The sequence below is a fragment of the Erpetoichthys calabaricus genome, chromosome 7, assembly GCF_900747795.2.
Source record: "Erpetoichthys calabaricus chromosome 7, fErpCal1.3, whole genome shotgun sequence".
NCBI classification, from domain to species: Eukaryota; Metazoa; Chordata; class Cladistia; order Polypteriformes; family Polypteridae; genus Erpetoichthys; species Erpetoichthys calabaricus.
This window is the reverse complement of record NC_041400.2, coordinates 70,911,893-70,927,239: the sequence shown is the minus strand read 5'-3', so window position 1 is coordinate 70,927,239 and position 15,347 is coordinate 70,911,893. Positions and strand designations below refer to the sequence as shown.

At 38.6% G+C, this 15,347-nt stretch overlaps 2 protein-coding genes across 2 annotated transcripts in view; both read right to left on the bottom strand.

Annotated features, from left to right (window-relative positions):
- Positions 1-15,347, bottom strand: part of LOC114644969 (zinc finger FYVE domain-containing protein 16-like) — a 159,473-nt gene that overhangs the window by 90,262 nt on the left and 53,864 nt on the right. The window contains exon 5 of the mRNA XM_051929442.1: positions 7,593-7,689. Coding sequence (XP_051785402.1) covers positions 7,593-7,689 — 97 coding nt within the window. The remainder of the gene's footprint in view (positions 1-7,592; positions 7,690-15,347) is intronic.
- LOC127528849 (uncharacterized) overlaps positions 1-15,347 on the bottom strand; it is a 479,443-nt gene that overhangs the window by 432,606 nt on the left and 31,490 nt on the right. The gene's annotated exons all lie outside the window — the stretch shown is intronic.

Below are 15,347 nucleotides of genomic sequence, written 5' to 3'. Positions count from 1 at the left end.
TAGTATGTAGAGATCTGCGCTGGCAATCGGAAGGTTGCCAGTTCAAATCCCACAAACGCCAGAAGTGACTCTACTCTGTTCGGGTCTTGAGTAAGGCCCTTAACCTGCAATTGCTTTGTCCTGGGTATGACATTAATCTGCACCCAGCCCTGCAAGCAGGTCCTACAACTTACAGGGGAAAACTTGGGATTTAGTGGCAGGATTGGCAATACAGCCACCGTAAAAAACACCTCACACTGTTCCAGTGTGGTGTTGAGCTGTCACCCACTGCACTTGAGTTACAATCAAGCTGGTTCATAATGTGGTGAGTGCAGCAAAGTGCTATCAACGCATGCTCCCAATCTCCCTTTCCCTGGTCTAGTAATTGTTTACTTTTTTTCTTCTACTGAGCATCCAAAACCTTGCAGAATCCATATTACTAACCAAGAATGCTAAACCGGATGATGGACGCAGGCACATCCGGCAATGGGCCGTAGCTGCAAAAAGACGTACTGCGCAGGTGCAAAAAGAGTCCGCGAGAGTCGGCTGAGGAGCCGAGAAAGGCGGACAAAAGAGGGCAAGAGAGGCGGATGAGGGGCCGCGAGAGGCGGACAAGACCACAGAAAAAAGGAGTAAGCACAGGAAAAATGGAGAAATGAGGCGTAAAGAGCACCGAAAAAAGGAAAAGGCACATAAAAAAGTATTCAAACGCAAGCAAAGCAGGAAACACATTGCACACGAAACTAGACCCAAAAAAAAAAAAAAAAAGAGGTTCGCGCGCAACAGCAAGGCACCCCCCCCCCTCCCCCCTACAGGCACCGGACGGGACACACACCAAGAGGGTGATTCAACAAGCCCATAGAACACAAAAAAAAGAACACAAAACCACCCCACAGACCCTACAAGCAAGGGACGGGACACACACAAAGAGGGGGATTCAAACAAGACACAGGAACACAAAAAGAAAGAAGACGCTCGCGCAACAACAATCCTCAACCCCCCCCCCCCCCCCCCCCCCCACACACACATCCATAAGAAGTGACACCCAAAGCCACATATTCTAAAGTGAACATCAACACCTTCACACTAGACAGCATAGGTGTCAGCATAGGTGGATCTCCTTACAATGAAGCACTATTAACCGTTCAACTGCAGAAAAGGAAACATATTAACAGTGACTGCGATCCTCCTTATTACTTATCCATATTTCGCATGCTGAGAAAGAAACAAGTCATGAATACACGGTCATGGGTACAAAACGAAAAGGAAATGATAACAGGAACAAACACACGAACACGAAAGAAACAACAAAATAGACGGCTATGCAGCATAGGTGGATCTCATTACAATAAGGCACTATTAACCGTTCAACCGCAGAAAAGGCTCCATATTAACAGTGAGTGCAATACTCCTTATTACTTATCCATATTTCTAAAAGAAAAAATGTCTCGACTCCAAAAACGCAAAGCTCAACTAAAGCTTCTAACTAACGATGTACCTAAAAGTAAAAACTTTATGAACTGCATTAGATCCTACAATAGTTCATTTGCTTTTGCATATACCGGAGTAAATATCAGGCCACCAAAAGGCAATGGCCCATACTGCTTTCGCATATGTACACAAATACTGCATCGCGTTGGAACAGTGCACCCTGAAACAAATCAACAACGCAAATATGCACAAATCTACATCCTAGATCCACATTACGCAAACTATCAATCAAAGTGCTGCATCGCAACAGCCACGGATTCAAAACGAAACACCTCCCGTCTCAGACATACAGTGGTGTGAAAAACTATTTGCCCCCTTCCTGATTTCTTATTCTTTTGCATGTTTGTCACACAAAATGTTTCTGATCATCAAACACATTTAACCATTAGTCAAATATAACACAAGTAAACACAAAATGCAGTTTGTAAATGGTGGTTTTTATTATTTAGGGAGAAAAAAAAAATCCAAACCTACATGGCCCTGTGTGAAAAAGTAATTGCCCCCTGAACCTAATAACTGGTTGGGCCACCCTTAGCAGCAATAACTGCAATGAAGCGTTTGCGATAACTTGCAATGAGTCTTTTACAGCGCTCTGGAGGAATTTTGGCCCACTCATCTTTGCAAAATTGTTGTAATTCAGCTTTATTTGAGGGTTTTCTAGCATGAACCGCCTTTTTAAGGTCATGCCATAGCATCTCAATTGGATTCAGGTCAGGACTTTGACTAGGCCACTCCAAAGTCTTCATTTTGTTTTTCTTCAGCCATTCAGAGGTGGATTTGCTGGTGTGTTTTGGTTCATTGTCCTGTTGCAGCACCCAAGATCGCTTCAGCTTGAGTTGACGAACAGATGGCCGGACATTCTCCTTCAGGATTTTTTGGTAGACAGTAGAATTCATGGTTCCATCTATCACAGCAAGCCTTCCAGGTCCTGAAGCAGCAAAACAACCCCAGACCATCACACTACCACCACCATATTTTACTGTTAGTATGATGTTCTTTTTTTGAAATGCTGTGTTCCTTTTACACCAGATGTAACGGGACATTTGCCTTCCAAAAGGTTCAACTTTTGACTCATCAGTCCACAAGGTATTTTCCCAAAAGTCTTGGCAATCATTGAGATGTTTCTTAGCAAAATTGAGACGAGCCCTAATGTTCTTTTTGCTTAACAGTGGTTTGCGTCTTGGACATCTGCCATGCAGGCCGTTTTTGCCCAGTCTCTTTCTTATGGTGGAGTCGTGAACACTGACCTTAATTGAGGCAAGTGAGGCCTGCAGTTCTTTAGCCGTTGTCCTGGGGTCTTTTGTGACCTCTCGGATGAGTCGTCTCTGCGCTCTTGGGGTAATTTTGGTCGGCCGGCCACTCCTGGGAAGGTTCAGCACTGTTCCATGTTTTTGCCATTTGTGGATAATGGCTCTCACTGTGGTTCGCTGGAGTCCCAAAGCTTTAGAAATGGCTTTATAACCTTTACCAGACTGATAGATCTCAATTACTTCTGTTCTCATTTGTTCCTGAATTTCTTTGGATCTTGGCATGATGTCTAGCTTTTGAGGTGCTTTTGGTCTACTTCTCTGTGTCAGGCAGCTCCTATTTAAGTGATTTCTTGATTGAAACAGGTGTGGCAGTAATCAGGCCTGGGGGTGGCTACGGAAATTGAACTCAGGTGTGATACACCACAGTTAGGTTATTTTTTAACAAGGGGGCAATTACTTTTTCACACAGGGCCATGTAGGTTTGGATTTTTTTTCTCCCTAAATAATAAAAACCATCATTTAAAAACTGCATTTTGTGTTTACTTGTGTTATATTTGACTAATGGTTACATGTGTTTGATGATCAGAAACATTTTGTGTGACAAACATGCAAAAGAATAAGAAATCAGGAAGGGGGCAAATAGTTTTTCACACCACTGTACGTTAATGGCAGCGAAGGCTACAACGGGCTTCTCACACAGCACAGGCAAATCGATTACAGCTCCAAAACAACACGTCCCAAATACTACACATGCAACAACGCGCCTCTCAAACGGCACAAGGAAAACATACACCAAGAAAATTCATTCGGATTAATGAATGTCATTTGCAATCATTGTCATTCAGTTCACTTTTATGAGGAGGAGATTTTAGACAGTGATTAGCTGTTCTTCCAGATGCCATGCACTCAGCTATTGTTCAGTGCACCTTAAAATACGCAGACAATTGGCATTGCTTTCAAAAGATACAGTTAGTAAAAAAGATACGATGTCCAGAACCAGATCATAACAATTGCTTATTACAACTGAGAGATGGTACACTCACCAATACAGATGGACTTCAGCCACATATTATTACAATTACTCAAGCCTTTATCAGCGACGACTTAGTTACAGAGACATTTGGAACAGCAATCTCATTAGACCAAATGCCCCTTTTAACACAACGCACTATATTATGTCCAAAAAATATTAATGTGGAAAACATTAATACCCAAGTCATTCCATTACTTCCTGGAGAGACACAACTCTTTCTAAGCTCTGACAAACTTGACTCTGATCACAACAATAACCATCTTAAATGACCTTACAAGTTCTGAGCTGGAATTACCTTTTACACTTAAACAGCGTGTACAAAGAAATTTTCAAATAAACCTTTACACTGTGCCACACACTTTATTGTTTGCTTTCTATTTGCATCATCTACACCGTCACACTATTCTATATCTCATTCATACATCACGCTCTTTGTCATTCCCAACACCAGGGGTTGGCGAGCGAAGCGAGCAGGGGGCAGAGCCCCCTAGTATACTGTATATGCCAGTGTTTCGTCAGTTAAATGCGGACTCAAATTAAGTCAAATTCAAAGAGAGAATCACATTCTATCCATAAAGGTATGGTTTGTTGTGCTGTGTATATTTTGGCTGAGGAAACTTGCAAAAGAAGAAACAACTAACTATTGTCATGACTGATTAAAATATTAGCGAGTGGATGGAATCCCACCACCAACAATGCTGTTTATGATTGGTAAACAATGCAACAGTTCTTTTTTTTTCTCCCTCTTTCTTTTGCAGCAAACTTCTTGCAATGTAAATAAAGATCAGTGAGTGCAGGCTTGTTTAATCAGTGAGCAAGAGACGACTGGAATATTGGCCTTTATGTTAAAGAAAGTAGAGTAATAAACAGAAAATAGGAATCTGAGAAGTCATTATGTGCAGTTAGACAAATGGCAAAAGCGCTACTTTAATGAATTCACACCTTTTTATTTTGTTCCTTAAATTAAAATGGACACCGCTTGAGTTTGGACAACAAGCTTGTTTAAAATGAAATAGCTTATACTTTAATGGGAAAAAGAAAAGATAAAGACAAATTTGACAACACTGCTTAGTAAACAACAGGCTTTTTAAAAGATTAATATCGTGTTTATTAGTTGTTGCTGAGGGTTATACAGGATAAGTTTTGGTAAAAAAAAAAAAATACTGAATTATTAAAATGATGTGCGCATTTATAATTACACCTCATGGATAACAAATGTCTAGCTGAACAAAAACACCCCTGTATAAATATAGTAAATGTATATTTTAACAGTAAAATGCTGTAGTGCAATTAATGATTTAAAATGATTAAAAACTGTAAGAGCATGTATATTTACATTTAAAGAGTATTTAACTGCCAATATCAATTAATTGATTGTGTGAGTATATGTTTAGAATATTTGTCATTTATATATTTTATTACATATATATTTGTTGTTTTTACAGAAATGGTGAAAACTCCTTTTTTAATTAAGTATTTTTTCAAATAGGTACATAACAGAAAAAAACTTAAAAAATATGACAGCTTGTAGTTATAGAAACATTTTATTTAAAAGCATTACCATAGAAGCATATACAGGAGCATTATTTTCTGCAATACTAGCTTCTTTACACTGGCAGTCTGTTAGTTTCAGAATTGACTTTAAATTTTTGTTGCTAGTTTTTAAATCATTACATGGGTATGCTCCTGCCTATTTATCTGAATTGTGTTTTTTTACACCAGCCATCCACAGAACTTAGATCTACCAGTCAGTTCTCACTTATGGTCCCTCGCACTAAACGTAAAACTAAGGGGGACAGGGCTTTTGTAGCTGCTGCAACTCATCTGTCAAACTCTTTACCTCATTACATTAAGGAGTCACCTTCAATTGAACTGTTTAAAACATTGAAGACTCATTTCTATTCTCTAGCTTTCAGTGACTTTCACTGGTACTGATGGTTACCCTACTTTTAGTCATCTTCTTTCTTTTCTTTAACTCACGGCTGGCTGCATTTCATTTTATTGTATTTTATTTCTATTCATTGTATGTTTTAATGCCTTGCAGTAAGGAGACCTGAGTTCACTTCCCGGGTCCTCCCTGAGTGGAGTTTGCATGTTCTCCCTGTGTCTGCGTGGGTTTCCTGCCACAGTCCAAAGACATGCAGGTTAGGTGTATTGGCAATCCTAAATTGTCCCTAGTGTGTGCTTGGTGTGTGTGCCCTGCAGTGGGCTGGCGCCCTGCCGGCCGTTTGTTCCTGCCTTGTGCTGGCTGGGATTGGCTCCAGCAGACCTCCCGTTACCCTGTGTTAGGATAAAGCAGGTTGGCAAATGACTGACTGACTGTATGTTTTAATGAAAAGCACTTTGACTACAGCATCACTGATGTAGTTTTAAATGTGCTCTATAAATAAATTGACAATTATATATTTCTTTTATGCCATATGTATTATGGATAAATATTTTTTACATATTTTATTAATGTATTTATTTTAAGGAAATGTTATTTATTTTAGTATTTCATGGTCACTGAACAATAAGCCTACAGAATTTCATTTTGTTAATAAAAATGAACAGTTAACATCTATGGTCCATATATTAATTATAAAAATACTCTTTAATATAAGACAAGGCTTTTATTTCTCTGGTTTATGTAGGAGATTGGTGTATAATTTTTTTAAAGGGATAAAGAAATTTACAAAAAAAAAATCTTGATTGGCAGATCAAGTAATATGAAATTGGTGATCAGAATTTTCCTTAAAAAACCTGATTGGAGAATCCCTACTTCTCATCAAATCCCTTTAAAACATCAAAGTAAATATTTAGTGTTCAACTTTTACTCTGTTTAATACAGAGCTGTTATTGCCAGTTATCTTCTACTGATACACAACTCAACCTAGAAACAACCTAAATAAAGAGAGCAAGGAAATGGGATAAGGTGAAGACAAAATACAGCAGTCAGCAACCTCCTCTGTCTAGCACTTTTCTGGCCAAAGTTCAGCCACTACTAGATAACAAACAGTGATATAAGACAAATAATCTTTCCAATCAGGTGTAACTATTGCAGGACTGTAATTGGTAACCTTCTTTAATGACCCTTTTTAGAGCAGGTGCACTGTCCCATTCTGACAGAAGAAAGTTAAAACATGTAGTGGTCTGGAGAATGTGCAAATAGATCACTGAACGTGGTAAACTGGTAGAAGAACCTAATGCATACATGGCATTGGTCTATTGGTCAGTAGAACGTGTTTATGGCTACTTTTTGAACAGCAGTCATCCCATCAGGGCTGTACCCAAGAGAAATAGCTACCACTCCTCTGAAAAAGGACATTCAATCGTTGGAGACTCTACTGCAAACTGTTAAGACAATTGTATCATTCCATGGCTTCTCATTGACCACGTACCTATGTAATAAATGAGAGCAAGTCACTTCTACAAATTCATTTCTAGAGGCTTTTAAAATATTGCAGGACTGGTGCTACATGGAAGAACATTCCATCAAATACACATTAGAATTCAAAACCATGAACAATCTTTCCATTGTCATCCAAAGGAAAAAAAAAAACTGTATTTCACATGATATTTCATATGTGAATAATACGTAAGTAATAAGATAGCCAGAGACTGGGTTTATTTTCTGCTATACATACACTCTTGTGAATTGCACTGCACAAATGCATGATTTAATACCACTTTGATAAAAATATATGAAGTATTACACATTTGGGCTTTTACTGCAGTCATTCAGAAGTTGAAATGTTCTGAATTGTAGGTGTACAACACTCAAACTTACACCACTACCCATGCCCCATTAAAATGAGCATTTTAATGTTAAAATGTAAATGTAGTCAACATGCACTTACCTTTATGAATAGTCTCATAGCATATTGCACAAACTCTTGCTTCTTTTTCCATGTACTCTAGCTTGCATTTCCTATTACAGCATACCCCACAAAACACCTAGAGAATAAGAAGGGTAATACGGTAAATGATAATAAGGGTTTTGGAACTTTTTAGCTGCTTTATAGCATTTTTGCCTTTTTATGCATTATTAAATACACCATAATACATAGGCAAAATGGCTATGGTAAGTAAAAACATTTATATAAAATGCAAGAATATTAACAAAATCAATTATCAAATTAGGTCACAAAATTTTTCATTAGTTTGATCAAAACTACATTAATACAAAGAAAAATTGATCCATGATTAGAAATGACTTTGCATTACATTATATTGGTATCAAGAACTGCTACCTTTGTAAATAATAATCAGTCAATGAGGAACAGATTACAGTAAAATAAAAAATAGGGATTTATTCTAACACGATGATATAAAACTTTTTATAATGACCAATAGATGTAATTACTATTCATTCCTATTTATCTAAGACTTGGTACAACCTCTCCATTTCACTTTCAGTCTGCTTATCCTGAGAAAGGGACACAGTGGCAACATGCTGAGATGAGATAAGCTGAGCAGGCCACCAGATCCTTACCAACTTCTAACCCCTTCTCTTGGGACTGCCCAGATACTATCAGGTCAGTCAAGAGATATAAGCTCTGTACAGGATTTTCTTATACTGAGCTCTGCTTTGTACAGCTTCCATAGGGATGTACCTGGGACATTCTGTCTGTAGGCTCACACCACCTCAACTGAATCCACTTGATGTAGTGAGGCAGCAATTCAGCCCATAGGTCCTCCAGTACTGCTGAGCACCACATATAAATTACAAAAATCATTTTGACCTCTTATTTCAGCTCATTAAGATAGGTGGGGATGGTCATGAAGATTAATGAGCAAATCAAAAGCTGTGCCCACTATCACAGTCCAAAACAGGGTCATAATTGATGCCGCTGCGCAGAGGCATTGATCAGTCTTACAAAAACTATTCTCACTGTTGAAGACACTGAGCTATTTGTTTCTGTTGCACATACATTAAATGGAGAAACCAACCTAATATTTTTGTGGACAGTATCAGGACTTCAGTTTTGGAGGTCATAGTACTTCTTACTCCAACTGCACCACAGACTCGGAGGCAAACCTGTTTACTGGAGATCTACGTTTCACGAAACTAATGAAAAAACATAACTTTCAAATAACTAAAATATAACCCTTGCATCCCAAACTTGATACTCTCCAAGTCAAAACCCTAAAATCTTGCCCATGAATATCATGAACAAGATACACACTTTAGCAGACTCACCAACAAAGACTAAGAACTAAATTTAATGTTAAGTGTACAAATATAACTTTCACTGAGCAAAAGCAAAGAGTTGATCCACTGATCCAGGACCAAGTCAAAAATCTCTACTTCTACTGCTAGACCTGAGGTTTTAATTATTGGACTGAATCTCCATTCTAGCACAGTGGCATAGGCTTTCACAGGGAGGCTGAGTAGGGAGACCCCTCAGTAACTAGAACACACCACATTATCCCCCTTGGATTCTCACCCATCATCTATGCAACACTAGAGTAGCATGGTACTCAACACAACTACCAACAATGATACATTGCTTCCAGAATTACAGAATTTTCTGGTCAGAACTTAAACACCCCTGCTACGAATATCAGGAATGTATGCAGCAATAACCAATGGTTCTAGCACTGCAACATTCAAGGAGTGCATATTCAATGAGTTTAGGAGTTTCTCCTAAGTGCTCCATGCAACTGAACCACCATTATCCCATCCTTGCTAAAAACGGTCTGTTTGTCCCATCTAAGTTATGAAATTGTTTGCTGGAACCTCTCTAAGGACCTCCAAAACTCATTTGCCACAACCTCACAAAACTCCAACTGCTACAACCTCTGAAATAAGTAACAGTATAAAGCTTGTGTTCTGATTTAATTTTGTAAATCACTAACATTTAAAACTTCATCCATCCATCTATTATCCAACCCGCTATATCCTAACTACAGGGTCACGGGGGTCTGCTGGAGCCAATCCCAGCCAACACAGGGCGCAAGGCAGGAAACAAACCCCGGGCAGGGTGCACCGCAGGGCGCACATACACACACACACACCCATACACCAAACACACATTAGGGACAATTTAGAATTGCCAATGCACCTAACCTGCATGTCTTTGGACTGTGGGTGGAAACCGGAGCACCAGGAGGAAACCCACACAGGCATGGGGAGAACATGCAAACTCAACGCACGGAGGACCTGGGAAGCGAACCCAGGTCTCCTAAGTGCGAGGCAGCAGCGCTACCCACTAGATTAAATTAAATAAGATTAAATAAATTCAGTCACTTCTATTTTCTTATTTTAAGTGATCCAATTCTTCTGCAAGTGCCTCAAAAACAAACATTTGTTAATCATTTTTACACTTGTAACACAGGGATGTCCAGGTATGCATTACAATATGAATATGTGCATGACAATCAGGATCTTTGATTCATTGCAATTTGAACTCTAAATGAGTATTCAAAAAAATGCACAGAACTACATTGGTGGGGTTTTTTTTGTATATGCCAGCAAACCGTTAGTCTTTAATAATATATCAAATAACACTGATCATTTTGCAGTTTTTTTTATCCTCCAATGGGAGTAAACAGTATACTTGCACAAAAATGTCCACTGTGTTTTCATTTACACATCGTCACATTTTTCTTTCCATATGCATGAGCAAGACTATAAATAATTAAATTACTAACAGAAAAGCTGTGTTTGGTGTACTCTCAGATGGGCTTAAAGTGGAGTTGGGCAAACAAACTGTAGCTGCCTTTACTTCACTATGAGCATGTAGACTTATCTTGCTCAACTGAAAGAATCCAAACTAACTTCTGTTAAGTCAGTGGGTAACTGATGTTACATACTACAGTAATCCCTCCTCCATCGCGGGGGTTGCGTTCCAGAGCCACCCGCGAAATAAGAAAATCCACGAAGTAGAAACCATATGTTTATATGGTTATTTTTATATTGTCATGCTTGGGTCACAGATTTGCGCAGAAACACAGGAGGTTGTAGAGAGACAGGAATGTTATTCAAACACTGCAAACAAACATTTGTCTCTTTTTCAAAAGTTTAAACTGTGCTCCATGACAAGACAGAGATGACAGTTCAGTCTCACAATTAAAAGAATGCAAACATATCTTCCTCTTCAAAGGAGTGCGTGTCAGGAGCACAGAATGTCACATAGATAGAGAAAACAATCTCTAGCAAACAAATCAATAGGGCTGTTTGGCTTTTAAGTATGCGAAGCACCGCGGCACAAAGCTGTTGAAGGCGGCAGCTCACACCCCCACCGTCAGGAGCAGGGAGAGTGGGAGAGAGGGAGAGAGAGAGAGAGAGAGAGAGAGAGAGAGAGAGAGAGACAGAGACAGAGTTTGTTTTTCATTCAAAAATCAATACGTGCCCTTCGAGCTTTTAAGTATGCGAAGCACTGTGCAGCATGTCGTTTCAGGAAGCAGCTGCACAAAAGATAGCAACGTGAAGATAATCTTTCAGCATTTTTAGACGAGTGTCCGTATCGTCTAGGTGTGCGAACAGCCCCCCTGCTCAATCCCCATACGTCAGGATCACAGATAGTCAGCGCAAGAAAGAGAGAAAAGTAAGCAATCTAGCTTCTCAGCCATCTGCCAATAGCGTCCCTTGTATGAAATCAACTGGGCAAACCAACTGAGGAAGCATGTACCAGAAATTAAAAGACCCATTGTCCGCAGAAATCCGCGAACCAGCAAAAAATCCGCGATATATATTTAAATATGCTTACATATAAAATCCGCGATGGAGTGAAGCCGCGAAAGGCGAAGCGCGATATAGCGAGGGATCACTGTATTTGAAATTGGAGAAAATCAAATTCTCACTTCGAGGATCTGTGCAAAACTTTTTTAAAACCTAAATCTAATCAATAACATTCTAGAATAAGCATTTAAATTGAGGGAAAGGATTTTCTTTCCTTATTTATTCTACTCTTAAAGTTTTACTCTGTCTGTTGGCCTAGCTCTCTTTCTCATGGGTAGCGATTGATTTGATCTTAGTTTTGTCAAGTTTGACTTGCTTGTATGGAATGTTACTTGCTTTTTATAAGTTCACCAAAATGTTAATAATAATAAAAAACACCCTTTTGGATTTTTATCAGTATGTCACCTTCCCAACCCATCACAACAGGAGTGGCTGCTTGGCATTATGGGTTTAACGTTTAGATAAATCTAAAGTTAAACCCCACTGGGCTTATCTGACCATAGGTGTGTACAAATCCTTCTAAATATTTACGGCTATGTTTACTTTAGAAAGAAATTAACGAAATAAGTGAATACTTGTAAACTATGAACGATTACACAAAGCTATAACCAATTCCGCAAGGTGGTTATTATTCTGGTCAAATAAGTCAAATACAAAGCCATGAAGAACTAAAAATGTAAAAGTACTGTAAGTTGTGAGGTGGGGCGTCAGTGGATTGGACTCGTTTCTCCAGCATATCCCACAGATGCTTGATCAGATTGAGATTGCGGAATTTGAAGATCAATTAAACAGCTTAAACTCTTTGTCATGTTTCTTAAACCATTACTGAATGATTTTTGGAGTGAAGCAGGGTGCATAATCCTGCTAGAAGAGGCCACTGCCATCAGGGAATAATACCTTTGCCTTGAAGGGGTGTACGTGGTTTGTAATAATCTTTAGGTAGGTGGTATATGTTAAAGTAACATTCACCTGAATCCCCAGTAGAACACTGCACAGAGCATCACGCTCCCTGTGCCAACTTGCCTTCCTCAACCAAAGCACCCTGCTGCCATCTCTTTACCAGGGCAACATATACAAACACAGCATCCACATGATCTATCAAAAAATGACTCATCAGACCAGGCCACATTTTTCTATGGTCCAGGTCACTCGGACCAGTCTGCAGCTGTGCAGCAAGCTGCAATACACTATGTGTACGGACACCTTTCTCTCATGGCTAGTATTAAGTTTTTCAGCAATTTGTGCTATAGAAGCTCTTCTGTAGAACTGGACAAGATGGGCTAACCTTCACTCCCCCACCTGCATCAGTGAGCTCTTGGTGCCCATAACCCCGTTTGTGGTTCACCAGTTGTCATTCTTTGGACCAATTTTGGTAAACACTAACCACTGCATACCAGGAATACCCCAGAAGATCTACCGTTTTTGAGATGCCCAATCCCAAAAATCTAGTCTTCAAAGTTGCTCAGATCTTAACACTTGCCCATTTTTCCTCCTTCCAACACATCACACCTTCAAGAACTGACTGTTCACTTGCTGTCTAATATGCCAGGTGCCATTGTAACAAAGTAATCAATATTACTCACTTCACCTGTCAGTGTTGGCTGATTGGTGTATGGCATCAAGCAGTTTAAAGACGAGATCAGATGTGAACAAAGCTTGTTATGTAAAATTATAAAAATAACATTCTCAAAACCGCTTAATCTAATTTAGGGTCACAGGGGCTGAAGCCTATCCCACAAACACTGGGCTCCAAGCAGAAAACAGCACCAAACAGGAGGGCAGTCCAAATGATGGCAGGTATTCAAAGTGAAGGCTGTAAACCAACTGGAAATTAAGGCTTTTTGAACCACTGCCTGGCCAAAGGTTTTGGACACAGAAATTAAAATTTCAGAAATCATATATAAAATGACCACAAGTAGTACTGGAGCTAGGATTCAGCCTCTCTTTGTACAAAGTTGAAATGTTATGTCTCTTTTTTGTTTTCAGCATGGAAATAATCTTTACTTTTTTCTTTTACAAAAAGATCACAAGTGATTTTATTCTACATGTTTCTGATGTCTCCAAAATTCAAAAAGGTATCCGAACTCTGAAAACAGACAACTGTCATCCCAAATACCAAATCTTCACAATTAAACCAATAAATGACTGACTTTAGACAAGTAGTTATTGACAATAAGCTACCCTTTACAGTGTGTATGGATAACAATCAATAAGGCAGCTACTGCATTAAAAAAAAAAAAAAAAAAAAAAAAATCTTAAAGTTGACAAAAATATAAATGACATTACCTTACTCAAGTTCTACATCTGATTTGTGACATCACTTTTTAAATGGTGGTTTACAAATCTCTGTTTTACTACCAAGAATCACCTCACCACCTTAACTCGAAACAGGCAATAAATGTGTCAGCAGTAGTACTCTCTCACTGAGCTTCATTATAAGTTGTTAGATAGGACTTCTTGGGTGTTTTGTCCGTTTTTAAAAGGGACTTTTATTTTGGCAATTAAAAATACCACTCCTTGGTATGGAGTATATCCATATAAACTAATACATCCATCCAATGTTACTTTGATTGCATCAGACTGCTCTTTTACATTGAGGCTCACGTTTGAAATAAAGTAGTTATCAATTGGATTTGTCTCTGGACTCCTGTTAATTTCTGTTGTGATTATTGCTCTACATCAAGGTACAGACACTGATAATTCTCTTAAATCAAAGCTTAAGTGCTTTACTCCAGCTCATGGCTGATTATTACAAGAAATAATAGCAACAGATTTAATAATTATTTCATTCTTATTTACTTCATTCTTACTAGCACATTGAACTGAAATTAAAAAGTGGGCTTGGAGCTGTACTTAGAATTTCACAAACTCTGAATGATACTGGACAAATCACGCATATGACAAGATTATGGCAATGTACTGGTTTAGGTTACTGTACCTAGGAAATAATGCTGCACACATCTACCATCAAAAAATGTCCCGATGGGGTAATAACTGGAGCCCACCTATTAACCCACTAGTATGAGTGGTTACCAATGTGACCAATCTATCACAATGATATGGTCTTGTGACGATAGAGTGATTAGCTATCAAAACTTTTATTCCAGAAGTTTTATAGTAGGCAGTAAAGCTAAGAACAGGATGAAGTCTGTACCATCAGCACAAAAATCAAAGGAACACATATCTGCATTACAATTTGAAGTGATGATAGTTTAGACTCAGTTCATTTTAATATTACAGGGAATTGAGTACAGTCATTAATTTAAGAAATAATAATAATACATTTTATTTATATAGCACCTTTTCCATGCTCAAGATGCTTCATAGAGTCTCAGAAAGAAACAGCAGGGATATGTAACATTGGATAAAAACATTTCCTGAATAGAAGACTAAAACAGATTGATACAGGACACACAAAGCATTAAGTAGAATAAAAGACAAACCAGAGTAAAACACTAAATTCAATACTAAAAGAAAAGCCTAGTAGACACACACATATTATACTGAGGATCTGGACAGAGATGAAGACTGCAAGAGGGGGCAGAATGTCAGGTTAAATTAAACGCCTTCCTGAATAGAGGAGTTTTAAGTTGTTTTTAAAAAGAATGAATTTAGTCAGCTGATCTAATTAATTTTGGAAGGTCATTCTAAAGTCTGGGCACTATACAGCTAAAGGCCCTGTCACCCATAGAGTGCAGGTTAGTGTGGGGCACAACAAGATTGCCAGAATCAGAGGCCCTTAGTGGCTGAACAGGAGCAAAGTGATGGAGAAGGTTGTTGATGTAGAGAGATGCAGTCACTCCATTTATATGCATTTAATGTCCAGTTTAGACTTAAAAACATCCTGCAGTTGTTGCATGTAAAAAAATAAGACTGGAAGGGGAAATTATTAATAGAACAAATTATGCTGGAGCTGAGATGCACAGCA